The sequence below is a fragment of the Corvus moneduloides genome, chromosome Z (genome assembly GCF_009650955.1).
Source record: "Corvus moneduloides isolate bCorMon1 chromosome Z, bCorMon1.pri, whole genome shotgun sequence".
NCBI lineage: Eukaryota > Metazoa > Chordata > Aves > Passeriformes > Corvidae > Corvus > Corvus moneduloides.
The window spans coordinates 46,725,913-46,739,898 of record NC_045511.1 but is presented as its reverse complement, the minus strand read 5'-3'; the positions used below and the strand labels follow the sequence as shown (position 1 = coordinate 46,739,898).

Sequence of the window (13,986 nt, the reverse complement as noted above, 5' to 3'; positions counted from 1 at the left end):
TGGCTTTGGCATCTCTGCTTCAGTCTGATTGCTGGCATCCCAACGGCTTTCTTTTTTAAGTTACAAATGAAGAAATGTTTCTGTTCCAATGCCATTTACTTATTTCTGGACTGCTGTGTAATGTAAATTGCACAGCATTGAGAGAAAAAACAGCTTTAAGAAAATGATCTGGTTTATTTCTACAAGAGCTAGGCTGAGGGTTTTTTTCCCCCCTTTTGACATACCTGCTGAACTAGAGTCTTCTTACTTACTTGAATTTTAGACTTGAAGTTAACTTTTTCATACTTCTGAAAGTCCACTGATTTAATTGCTAATAACTTAGTTAAAGTTCTGATTGAGATCATACAGTCTTCAGTGAAAATCTCTGCATCAAAGCATTGCAAACCCTGCTCTCTCTTCACAGGTGGCTCTACATTTTGTGGTATTGCATCTCTGTGTTTGATGGGCAAACTGGAGGAAGTTTTTTCAGAAAAAGAACTGAACAGAATAAGAAGATGGTGTATAATGAGACAACAGAATGGCTACCATGGACGTCCCAACAAACCTGTAGACACTTGCTATTCCTTCTGGGTGGGAGCAACATTGAAGGTAGTGTACAGAACAGCTATTAAGTATAGTTATTCACTTGTTTTGATTTCTTTAAGCACCATTTTCTCTGCTTGAAAGAGTTAGATATTTGACACAAGTGCACCAATATGCGCCAATGTCTTTCATCTTGCAAAAATGCAGGAAATGGAGGTTTACCAGATTAGTGCTGTCTGTGCTGTCGCTGCTTATCTCAAAAATAGGCACTAAATTCTAGTATTAAAAATATGCTAAGACTTAGTATATTACTGTAACGATCTAATTTCTTTTCAGCTCTTGAACGTATTCCAGTATACAAATTTTGAGAAAAACCGAAATTACATCCTGTCAACTCAAGATCGCCTTGTTGGTGGATTTGCCAAGTGGCCAGATAGCCATCCAGGTAGTACAACTTTTCAAAATTACTGTGAGTGTGTTCTAAGTAAGAAATGCATTCCAGCAGTCAGACATGTGAGAGGTGTAAGGGAAATCGTACTCTTCCATAAAAGAAAAAAGATAAAAAAAGCCCTCAAAGTATAATAAGGTTTTCATTTTTGAAGTAGAAAGAGGGAGATTAAGTTTTTCCCTGTACAGCCACAGAGGAAGTGAACTGTTGTCGTTTAGATTACTATTAAAAGAGTATCACTGTCTATTTAGTATGTGTTTAACTGTTCTGCTTAAAGGGAATATTGTGCTGTAGGTATCTCTGTAAATTGAGTTTAATATATTAAAACATTTGTTTCTTTAGTAAATTAATCATTTCAGCTTATTGAGAAGTCATTGATATATGTAAAAACAGTCAAAATTTACATAGTTCCGTACTGTCATTTGCAGATTGTGGTTGTACGTATACATCTGAAAGTTAATTATTATGCTTTTGGAAGTGGATAATTTGAAGGAAAAATTCAAAAGGATGTTAAAATCTCTTCATTTTAAAAGTTGTTGGAATTCAGTTTGGGTATTGCAAACTTGTGAAAACAAAGCTTGTGCCAGTAGTGTTGCCCATGGGATTTTGTACAGGGAAGATAAACTGACCAAATAAGACAAAAATTTAGTCATGATAAAGGAAGAGTCTGTTCAGAATCTGTGCCCTGTTATTTAATCTTTTCATAATTTCATTTTGAACAACAGTTCAGAATTTTTTGAGGTGAAACCACACTGACAACACCGTGCTTGTGATAGGTTTGCTTCTGCCACTTGCCTGAAAATCAGTTTAGGATTTCAGAGGAATTTCGGAGGAATTTTTGGAGGGAGTGTTTTGGTTTATCTTAATGAAACAGTTACCTTGTGAGTTGGAGATCAGAAAAGTCTGTTTCAAACGCCTGTTGTGTGTGAAGTGCCTTATCCTGTCTTAAACTTAATTTCCTTTTATGACAAGGTTGCCTGCCTAGTTGACCAAGGGAAGCCAGTTGTGACCTAAGGCTTTCAATACTGTCCCTTCCAGGATCCTTCTGGACAAACTGTCCAGCACATGCCTGGGTAAACACATCATGTGATGGGTGACCAACTGGCTCATGTATTGGGCAAAAAGGGTTTAGTGACACCAGACTGGTGACCTGTTACTAGTGGGGTTCCGCAGGGGTCTGTCCTCAGTTACGTGCTCTTCAACATTTTCATTAATGCCTTGGACACAGGACTGGAAGGAATACTAAATAAGTTCACAAACAACACTAAATTGGGAGTAGCTGTTGGCTACTCAAGGGCAGAGAAGTCTTGCAGAGTGTACAAATTGGAGATGAACAATCACCAATCGTATGAAGTTGAACAAGGGCAAGTCCAGGGTGTGCATCTGGATAGACTGGGAAACAAGAGGCTGGAGAGCACCATTGCAAAAAGGGCCTTGGGTCTGGGTATTCTGGTCAACGGAAAGTTGAACATGAGTCAGCAGTGCCCTGGCAGCCAGGAGGGCCACCCGTGTCCTGGGGGGCATCAGGCACAGCATCACCAGCCGGGCAAGGGAGGGGATTGTCCCGCTGGGCTCTGCACTGGGGCGGCCTCACCTCGAGTGCTGGGGGCAGGTCTGGGTGCCACATGTAACCCTGGTGTAAGGTGGACATCAGGAGCAGCATGGGATAGGAGAGTAAGAGTATCCCATTTTGGTAGCAGTCATCTCTTGATCAAGCTGCATGAATTCCTATCCTTAGGGTATCTCTCAGGAAGGAGGGAAGCTAGGAAAAGTAATGGCTTCTTCAATTTCTCTAAGTCTTGCTGTTGGCAGCTATTGGCACTAATTTTGTTGTTTCAGTAGTTAGCTGCTCATGGAGTAACCAGCCAAAAAATGCTTGCAAGAAAAAAAATTTGCTTTCTGGACTGGTTATTTTCAGATGCTTAAATCCTTTTGCTTTTTTGGCTGTGGCACTCAGAAAAAATCAAGTAGTGCACAAGTTGTTACAAAAGAAATCTGGACTTCAGTTCATGCTGGTAGCTTTGGGCAGAAGTGTTTTCCTTCCATCAAAACTCAAGTTTAAAATAGCAGTTGATTATTTGTTTTCCTTGGCTATAATTACTTGGGGGTGTTTGAGTATAGGAACACTTGGCTGTTACAGACTGAAATTTTATCTTTTTTTTTCTTTTCTGTCCTTCTTTCAGATGCTCTACATGCCTACTTTGGGATCTGTGGTTTGTCATTAATTGGAGAAGCTGGTATTTGCAAAGTTCATCCCGCCCTGAATGTAAGCACAAGAGCATCAGAGCGTCTTCAGCACCTTCATCAGATCTGGAACACACGGACTTTAAACAGCGTTCAGACGACACACACCTCTCTACATGACTGATTTAGACTTGAATTTAGTTCTGGTAGCATAATTGTAGCCCAGGGTTAAAAGCCATGTATAACCAATGTGCTCTTTTAAGTGCTGGAGTCATACAATCAGATCTGTGTTGCTGGCATCACTTTGATAGGGAGTTGCCTTCAGCAGGTTATTCTGCATTGTGAAAAGGGAAATGATTATATAGAAGTTTGTCACCGCAGACTGTAAATGGCTTTTCAGATGGCTTTACTTATAAGAAATCCCTTGAGGCATTTAAACTTCATTTTAATTTTATTTTTTTAAATTTGTGCATACTGTGTCAAAATATATAATGGGGAAGTATTTTCAAAATTGTTTACATATCATACAGTATAGCACAGAACGTTGAAGTTCTTTATAATCTTACTGTTTGACATATTTTTGGGTAGAGAATCTCCCATATTAAGTCTCAGTTAAAAGTTACCTATTATCATCAGCTTTCAGATTCCATAAACTTTGTTTTTCACAAACAAATTAATTAAATACAAATAAAATTATTTTATTCAATATACTGGACTTTTAAAGTTGTGTGGCCTTACTAAATGGATTTCATAATTCTTCTGAGTAGGTTTTACACAGATGCAGTGGGTTGTTAGCCAGATAAAGAGTTTTCATCTGAAATAGTTTCTTCATGTGAAGCTTGCTAGGAGTGAAGGGATATTGATGTGTGTCAATAAGAGATACTCAACCCAGTCTTTTGGAAGCATAGCTGTGTGCAAGAGTAGCATTAGAACCCGCTTCCAAAGACAAACCTTTGCAATACATTGAAGTTGTTCAGCTTAGAGTAATGATGAACATTCTCAGCTTCTTTAGTGCTTTACTAGTGCCTTAATTTGTATGCTTGAAGTGCTGTTCAGAGTTGAAGCAAGTAACTTTGCAGCTGGTGTATTTGTGGCTGGTCAGTTTGTGCATTCACTAGATACCACGACATCTTTCTACTTGCCAGTCATTACCAGCACTTTTTTTTTCTAAAGGTTCCAAAGACAGCTGAAGACTTCTTAAAACAGATTAAGTGCACCATTTGCCACTGCTGAGCCCAAAGAGACAGGATCGTAGACCATTTTGGTCAGCAAAAAGAGCTTTGGGGATAAACACGATTCCTGTTTTGCAATGCAGGGCAAGAGAAAAGGGTAGTGTAGTTGTACCCCTAGCACACATGTTGTAGAGATCCAATAGGTATCTTTAGGCTACCAGAACAATCTCAGTGTCCAAACCTGTAGAAGCCTTCTTACCTAAATAAATAGTTTTTATTTCTATAGCAGATTAATTTACATGGCAGCATTGGGAGCATAACTAGCGATAGTGATCTGCTTGGAAAAGCAGAGGAGGAGCAGGGGACAGTAAGATGTATGATGTAGACATGTCCCAGGAGACACTTTATTTGGAGGAGGAGAGACTAAATAGTTGGAAAAACTAGGAAGTCTGGAGGGGTGGAACCAAGAGAACTGTAGGGCTGTTACTGGGGAGGGGGAATGAGGTACTTGAGTAGGACTGTTGTAGAGTAAGAGAACTGGAAACTGGGAGATACTGAGGCTGGAAGCAAGAGCAAAGAATGTGGAGTAGTAATGGAACCAAACTGGTTGAAAGGATCTGAGCTGCCTAGGGTAAGATTGGGGCGTGAAAGAAAGGTAATGACTCAAGGAACATGAGGGAGTTAAAGAGAGGAAGACAGAGCTTGGGAATTAGTTTTGCTGCTCACATGCTGAGATGACCAGAAATCCAGCCACAAGTAAAAAGAACTAGTGAGATACCTAAAAGAGAGGATCTCCCAGGCAGGGGGCTCACTACAGCAGTTCCTGTGGGAATCCCATTTTCCTGGAGGGGCTTAACCAGATATTGGTCAGCAAAGGCTGAAGTAGCTTCCCTGAGCAGAAGTCTCTTGGGTCACGGGGGTCTACCTAGATGAAAACCCGTTTAAAGCCAAACAAGAAAAATCTTGAAGTCAAAATTGTTCAAAATAGCACAGTATTTGCTTGTCTTTGCATCAGATGGTGGCCACAAGTTGACTCATGGTAGGGTAGGATGGGTTTCTGGAACACGGTGTAGTTGCAATGAAGATGAGATGTAATTGTAGCTACCCATCCCCACTACTGCTCTGCCTTGCTGGTGAACTATCTTTGAGGTTTTTAGCATTTACTGCATGCCCTAGTAGAGGGAGTAGCTTTGAATTTCAGAAGAGTTGAATAAGGTGTTCTTAGTCTCTGCTGGGAAACAGCCTAAATATTTGTTCTTACTTAGCTTCATAAAAAATGATGTATTTGATTGTCGTGAGGCAAATCCATGCTTGCAAAATCCTAAACTATGGTTCCTGAGTTGCCCTACATGTGACCAGGTTCTCATCTGTGAGGGACATCTGGATCCCTCAGCAGAAAATAAGGGGGTAACAGTGAAAAATCATATTATGTGAACAAGAATTTAAATTCTCATGGCAAGTAATTTAACAGTTTTCTGCCTCAAAAAGCAGATAATATTTCTTGCTTTGTTTTCTGTATCTGTAAGCTACCCTGGGTTCTTTATATGGATTTTACATTTCATGTCTCCTTGGCCCCCAGTTATTCTACATCTTTTCAGGCTGCATGTTGGCTAGCAGAGCTAGCCTTTCCTAAAGGTTGCACGAGGTGTATTTGTTTCTCTTTAACTCCCGAAGTTTGATGAAGGCAGCAAAATATGTATGCCTTCGCCTCAAGCTGAGTGTCTAATTACTCTAATTGCTTTGAAATCTTTAATCTTTTTTAAGTTGACAAAAATCTGTATTAATAACCAACTCTGCATTCATGATTAGCCATTCTAAATTCCCCAACTGATGTCAGGCAAACAAATGATGAATTTTGAATGTTCCTGTGTAGCAGACATCTGGATTCTGACTGTGTTGAATTGCTTCTCTGATTTTTGTGGGTTTTTGTGTCTTCTGACTGGAAAAATGTTAAATGAGAAAACAATGGACAAGAGTTTCACAGAAGTCCATAACCTAAAATCACTTTTAAAGGGGATACATCAAAATACAGCTAAAATTTAAATGTGAACTGTGAAGTTTAAATGTAGCTAGAAAAAGCAAACCATGTGATTATTACCTACCTCTAATAATTTTGTGTTAACCACAACTTTACATTGCTGAAACTGAACTTACATAAGAAATTAATGCATTAAATCGCTTTACCATGTGCTTGAGGATGTAAAACCTCTTGGCTATCAGGCTGACAAACGTGTGTGCCTCTATCCTATCTGAAACACTCCCAAACTCTATGTGTGGCCCAAGTTTCTCTTCCAGAAAAACGGGTTTAAAATGGTATGTTGAACAAAGGAAGTCAAATGTGTGTTTTCCATAGGATCTGAGGATTGGGGATATAAACATTGTCACTAGGGCTTTCAGGGCCGCTTGATTTGTACATAGCTGCTGGCAGATATGATAACACCATTTTGGAAGGCTGCTAAGTATGTTTGTATTTATGAATTTTCATCTTGAGAACTGTTTTTTCTAAATGGAACAATCATTATCACTGAAAAAAAACTAGCAAGTAAGTTGGGCATTGCAGAAATATGTATTCTGAAGCACATAGTAAGAGTACCTTGCTCCATGCTCTAATGCCCAAGGTAAAAAAACAACCTGAGAGGAGCAGAAGAAGCTACATCAAATGTGCTTTCTCCATGGATGGCAGTATAAAAATTAAATACTTTGTAGAAACTGTTGTGTTCCCTGAAAAATACATTTCAACTTTGTACCGAGTAAGCCATTCAGTATGGGGTTGCCTAGTGTAGAAGGGGAGAAACAGTGATTTCCAAAGTCAAAGCCTTTGTGGACAGCCCATCTCCTGGGATTTTGGAGAAACCTTGCTATCAGTGTCCCTGTGGGGGTGAAAGAGATGTCAGGACATGCATGAGAAGCAGAGAGAGCCTAGGTAAGAAGATGCTATTGCTGCAACCAAAATTTGAGACATCTCCAAAATTTGTCAGTTGAATGAGATTATTGGTCTGTTTAGGTTGATGTTTAATATTGTGGTGGTTCTGAAAAGCTCTTTTTTTGCTGTTGCAAGAAAAGGCTACTTAACAAGTTTTCCTCATTTCAGACAGTATCGGGTGAAAAAGAAGAAAGTCTCAACATCTTTATACTAAATGGTTATTAAATTACTCCACTGAGTGGTTACAGTGTGTTGTAGATTTACACTTTCCATTCACCATTTTAAAGCTTTTGTGTTCCTGGTCTCTATTTGCCTGATTGGTTTCTGAGTTTAATAAAATTCAATGAACTGTTGGGAAACCAAGGGAAAACTGTAATTTCTTTTGAACTGTAGCTCTTGTCATGTCTTTTTTTCCAAATTATATGTTCTGGGTGAGGATCTGTCTTCCTGAGGGCACAGAGAATGATAACCTCCAAAGGTTTTCAAGCTGAACCCACTAAAGGCAGCAAACCCTGACACTACTAGTTTATTTTTGAGGCTCTGGAAAAGTGTCTTATTTGATAACTACATTGTAAGGACATAGAATCGTAGAGTGGTTTGGGTTGGAAGGGACCTTAAAGATCATTCGTTCCACCCCCCCTGCCATGGGCAGGGAGACCTCCCACCAGATCAGGTTGCTCAGAGCCTAGTCCAGCCTGGGTTTGAAGACTTCCAGGGATGGGGCATTCACAACTTCTCTGGGCAAACCAGTTCCCAGTGCCTCACCACCCTCACAGTGAAGAATTTCTTCCTCATGTCTAATCTAAATCTACTCTCTCAGTTTTAAGCCATTCCCCCTTGTCCTGTCATTACATGCCCTTGCAAAAAGTCCCTCTCTGATGTTTTTGTAGGGTCCCTTCAGATACTGGAAGGTGCTAGAAGGTATCTCTGGAGCCTTCTCCTTCCCAGGTTGAACAACCTCCTCTCAGCCTGTTTCCATAGGAGGGATTTTCCAGCCCTCTGATCATCTTCATGGCCTCTGGATGCACTCCAAAAGGTCCATGCCCTACTTATGTTGAGGATCCCAGAGCTGGACACAGCAATCCACATAGGATCGCACCAGAGCAGAGCAGAGGGGCAGAAGCTGCCCACACTGCTTTGGATGCAGCCCAGGACACGTTTGGCTTTCTGGGCTGTGGGTGAGTGCTCATGGCTGAGTGATGTCCAGACTCTCACCCACCAGCACTCCCAAGGCCTTCTCACAGGGCTGCTCTGAATCCAGTCATTGCCCAGCCTGTACTCATGTCTGCAGGACCTTGCACTTGGCTGTACTAAACTTCATGAGGTTTCCACAAGGCCCCTTCTCAAGCGTGTTCAGGTCCCTCTGGATGCCATTCCTTCCTTCCAGTGTGTGGACAGCACCACGCAGCTCGGTGTCGTTGGCACGCTTGCTGAGGGTGCACTCAGTCCCACTGTCCCTGCTGCCCACAAGGATGTGGAGCAGTGCCAGTCCCAATACCAGCCCCTGAGTAAGGCTGCTCATCACTGGTCCCTGTTTGGACGTTTAGTGTTGACCACAACCCTTTTGAGTGAGACCATTCCTTATCCATCAAATGGTCCACCCTCTCCAGTTTAGAGCAAGGATGTCACATGGGACAGTGTCAAAGGCTTTACACAGGTCCACGTATATGGTGTCAGTTTCCCTTTCTACATCCATCAATGTAAGCCCATTTCAGAAGGGCACCAAAATTGTCAGGTGCAATTTGCCCTTACTGAAGCCATGCTGGCTGTCACAAATCACCTACTTATTTTCCACATGCCTTAGCATAGTTTCTAGGAGAATTTGCTCCTTGGTCTTGCTTTCCACCAAGGTAACACTGGCATCCGTTAAAATGTCTATCTGCAGGTACAGGCTCTGTACTTGGGAATAGGACTGGACAGGCCACTATCACTGGAGAACAAGTAGAATTCTGAGGAAGAATATGGTCCTGACTTGAAGTAAAAAGAGAAAGTTCATAGAGGAAGAGAAAATCTGTGTGATAACAATCTGTATGCTCTCACTTTGAGAATTAAAAATGTTAAGGAAAGAGCTTTCAACTTGCCAGGTAAGTTGTTTATATTAAATTCACTAATGCAAGGAGAGAGATGTGAATGTGGTAGCTGTGTTTTGACAATTTTAGCCTGCTTGTGAAGGTGGCTTCCATGTTAACTCGTAACAGTGATGATAACCAGGCCGTAGTTCGAGGACCAGGAGCTACCCTGTTGTATTGAGTCTGTCTGAGTTCATTTTCCCCTAGCAGCCCTCACAGTGCTGTGCTTTGCCCTGGTAGCTGCAAAGGTGCTCATAACTGGTGCTCTGGTTGCTGCTGGGCAGTGCTGGCACAGCATCAGCACTGTCCCCCTGGCATTCTTGCTCACCCCATCAGTAGGCTGGGGCTGGGCAAGATTCTGGGAGAGGACACAACCAGGTCAACTGACCCAAGGGATATTCCATAGCATATGACATCCGCTCAGATATAAAAGCTAAGAAAAGGATGAGGAAGGGGACATTTTTTATTTACAATGTTTGCCTTCTGGAGGAACCACTCCAGGTGCTGAAGCCCCGTTCCCAGGAAGTTGCTGAACATCACTTGCCAATGTGAAGTAGAGAATAAACCTGTTACAGTGCGGATACTGCAACACGTGTATCAGACAAGGAGTCCCGTGGAAAAGAAATCTATATGGACGGATTCTTGATGGATGTTTCAGAGATGTTTATTTCCCCAGCCACATGGCCGGGCTCTGCCGAGGAACTGCGGCAATCCCGGGTCCTGAGGGTCCTTGCCCGTGCAGGGGAACACAAAACAACCAATGGGGAACAAAGGTGACCAGGGGCAGGGAAACCCCGTGCCTCCCACCAGGGCCCCTCTCCCAGGACCACAGGGCAGGGGGAGGGACCCAACATAAACCTATTTTTTTCTCTTTGCTTGTGCATGTGCAAACTTTCACTTTTGCTTTAGTAAACTGTCTTATATGAACCTATGAGTCCTTTTCAATCTTATTTTCTCTCTCCTGTCCAGCTGGGAAGGAGAGTGATAGAGCAGCTCAGTAGGCACCTGGTGCCCAGCCCAGGTCAACCACCACATCTGTGCACCAGTTAAGCAGCTGCTTTGGATGCTCAGTCTGGGAGAGCATGGAGGCTTTTGCGGGGTTGTATCTGCAAGATCCACCCTAGGCTTCCATCCAGAGCTCTCTCGATGTTCCCTTTGCTCCAGCACATGAGACAAAGGCTCTGCCTCACTCTGGGAGGGAGGATCCCACCTTATCCTTTTATGTGAAAGCTGCAAAAGGAAAATTTGAAGTAAAAATGACAAAAGTCAAAACAAGTCTTTCTGTGGTTTATCACCCTTACTGAGTGCTTGCGGGACAGGAGTGGTGCCTATGCTGCCTAGAAAGCTAAATATTCAAGACTGCTATTGAAATTGCATGCTGCCTTTGGTTAATTTAAAGGTTACCCTAAGCAGAGAGGTATATTTATTTGCTGTTGTGCTGTCCAGCAGTCTATGTTTAACAACCTTCTTTAAATTACAGCCAAGCCTTACTAAAATAAGCTCACTTGACCAAATTGCATTTTAATCTTTGTCCCAACATCCATTCTGTTTATTTTATTATTAAAGCCTCCTTTGAATTCAGACTCATTTTGGAGAAGTATTGTGTGGAAAGGCATCATCTGCGTAAACCTGCTGCCCAGGGAGCATTTGTCAGGGGTGCTCTTTCACAGCAGCTTAAGAACTGTTGGACATGGTGTAGGGACAGTTCATCCTGCCTTGGGGCACTTTGGTGGGCTCTTAAGGACCCTCCTGGACTATTTCTTACAGTTCTTTAGTTCCACTTCAATATTTTTTTTAACACCACCCCCACTTCCCCCAAAACCCCAGCCTGTGAATTTTTAAACCAATGAGAGTTTTGCTCTGGTTTATCCTACAGCCAGCCTGTGAGGTACATAGATGGGAAAGCAGGGCGAGGGGAAGGTTTCTATAAATAGCCCAAAAATACTTCAGAGGAAATCAGAAATCTTAGATAGACTGGGCATACATGCACTCTGGTGCATATCAGCTGTCCTTGGGAGGTACTCCCAAGCTGTCCTTGGGAGGTACTCGCTGTCCAGCATCCTTCCAAAATATCCTCTGAAATATGCAGTTCTCTGGTGAGGCCAAGGACAAGAGTCTGCTCAAGAGAAGTTCTGATGAGACTTTCCAACACAGGCACAGGGCTCTTCTATATTTTTGTGTATGGCTCTATATATAACTCCGTGTATGTGGCCAGAATGAGACCTGCAGGGTGGTGATAACGTGCCCTCTGTGACTTCACAGTTGCTATAGATAGCTTCCTGTGCACACCATGCAAACTGCTACTACCACCAATTTTTTCTGATGGCTCCCTGCCTTGACATCTGTTTTTAGCCTAAAAAACCTCCAGCCTCGAACAACTTCCTTCTACAGAATGAGGAGCTGCTGGTACAAGTAGGACTGGGATAGTGGGCATCTAAAGAAAAGGTGTTAACTGTGTTAACAAGGTGAGCTTCCCTGGCCATAAGACAAGTCCTGTCCCCTTCCCTTCTGCCAGCGCTGGTTTATCCTAGTTGTTATTAAACACGGGAGTGAGGGAACAGCAGAGGCACACGTTTCCTCTGCCCAGGATGCACACTCCTCCTGCTGAGGGGCATTGCCAGCTTTGAGCACGACTTGGGAATGACAGCTATTGGTGGGAAAGCTGTTCCCCAGCCCTGTGACAGCTGCGGGCATGTTCCTGAGCTCAGTGGCCACCAGCACAAACCCAGGCAGGCACCCAAGCCCGTGCTCTGCCCCATGGGGCCCCTTGCATAGCAGCAGGTAGGCTTCTGGCACATTTCTCCTTCTGCCCCTGGATGGTCCTAACACTGCATTTCCCTTACCATCTGCCTGTAACCTCTCAGGACTTTCTCATCTCCTGTAACTCCAAGTCATGGTCCAGAAGCCAGGGAAAAGGGATGCTTCACAGGTCCCTGCATAAAACAAACACAAGCACACTGTTTTTAGCTGTGGCAGAAACCTGAGCAAACACGCAGGCATTCGAGATGTTACATAGCGTCTGTTCCCCAGGGAGGGCAGTTTTTTAAGCCAAAGGTTCCACCGACTGCAGAGAGCCACAGTTCCCACAGTTTCCCTTCTATAAAAGGAAATTAAACTCTGCAGCAGCTGTTGATCTGATAGCCAGTCTGGACTGGACCCCCCTCCCATTCCCTTACTGGCTGCCCCAGCCTACTCCAGCTACCCACAGACCACTTGTCCTGTCCGAACGAACTGAGCTTTCCAGTGCTTTTTGATGCTAGCCAGATTTGGAGTGAACAGGGATGTAAAGAAAACCCTTTTTTTGTTTTTTTAGTAAGTAAATATCAGTCACTCTAGTGAAGTTCTGTGCTCTGGAAACACTGGCAAATGAAGATTCAGGCACTTTAGATGTGGTTTTTTTATGGGTTGAGACAGCTCTAGCCTAAACACTTCTGCTCATCTACTGCTGTCAGTCAGGAACAGATTGTTCTTGTTTGTTTTAAACTAATGGTAAAAAAAAAAAGCCCTAAAAAAACCAGGCTAAAATGTCCATTTTGCCAACATTTTACACACCTCAGTTCAACATAAATGCAGTAAAAATGTAATAAATAGTGCAATATTCCAAACTAGTAGGAGTTAGTCTATCTTTAGCCTCTTTGAAATCCTTGTCTGACAAGTTATTTGGGGAGGACACTGAGAGGGGTCACCCTTGACACACTAACATGCATTTGACTTTCCTCTCCACAGCAGGGCAAAGTGAGTGTGCCTCTGTGGATTTAGTGCCTTGTAACTGAATTGGAGGGAAGTCTGTTCCACTCAGGCTGCTGCATCAGGGAGGCCTTTTCAAGTATGCTGATGACAACTGCTGAAGTTGTGGTCTGTAGAAGCCAAAGGAATGAAAAGAACTTTGCATGGGAATCCAGGGAGATTTCATTTTCTAGAAGCTCCAGAATAGTGCATAAGTGCTTGTGGGCCCATGGCAGGGACTCACATCACGGGGGACTGTGCTTCTGCCTGTGACCCATGAAATGAAGGCGACCAAGCTCACCCAGCCAGGTTGGCAACAGCTTACTTTGCACTGTGGTGTCTGTGGGACAACACTCAGGGCTGTGGCTCTCTGCTTCTGCACCCTGTGGTTCTGCACCCCGTGGTGCTCTGGTTCCCCTGCACTGCAGCACACAGGGGGAGCCAGGCAGAGCCATGATTTGGGGGTTTGGACCCCAAATACTGCTGGCCAGCTGTGGTGATGCGATACCTTTATTGTATTTTTACAGAAGTTTTCTGTACCCCAATGGTTCATCCCTACCTTCCCCACTCCTATTCCCAGTTGGTTTGCCCCAGACCCAAGCCGCTCCCCCGGTGCTCCCTACATGGTTGTTCTCCTCCCCTTGTTCTAGCTCTTTCCCTATCAATCACCCAAACCCCTCCTGTTGTTCCCGAAGGTCCAGTGTCCATCATCTGAAACCTCCCAATTTACCCTTATCCCCCGAGACCCTACCCCTCTAGATACCTCCCCCTTTGGAAATCTGCTAAACCTCGATGCCCCATTGGGGCATGTGATCCCTTTCCCTCCTCCCCTTGAGGCTATTGGCCCAAGGAAATGTCTATCCTCGTCCATATCCCTCCCTTAGAGATTGTCCTGGGTTGCAGTGTATTCTATTACCATCCCCATGAGCTGTTGAAACCAGG

The 13,986-nt window shown here is 43.3% G+C and overlaps 1 protein-coding gene across 1 annotated transcript in view; it reads left to right on the top strand.

Moving 5' to 3' along the window:
* Positions 1 to 7,608, top strand: part of PGGT1B (protein geranylgeranyltransferase type I subunit beta) — a 35,995-nt gene extending 28,387 nt beyond the window's left edge. Inside the window, 4 exon segments of the mRNA XM_032095642.1 lie at positions 404 to 588; positions 859 to 967; positions 3,154 to 3,288; positions 3,291 to 7,608. Of these exon segments, the coding sequence (XP_031951533.1) occupies positions 404 to 588; positions 859 to 967; positions 3,154 to 3,288; positions 3,291 to 3,334 (473 nt within the window). The 3' untranslated portion in view covers positions 3,335 to 7,608.
* The last annotated feature ends 6,378 nt before the right edge of the window (positions 7,609 to 13,986 follow it).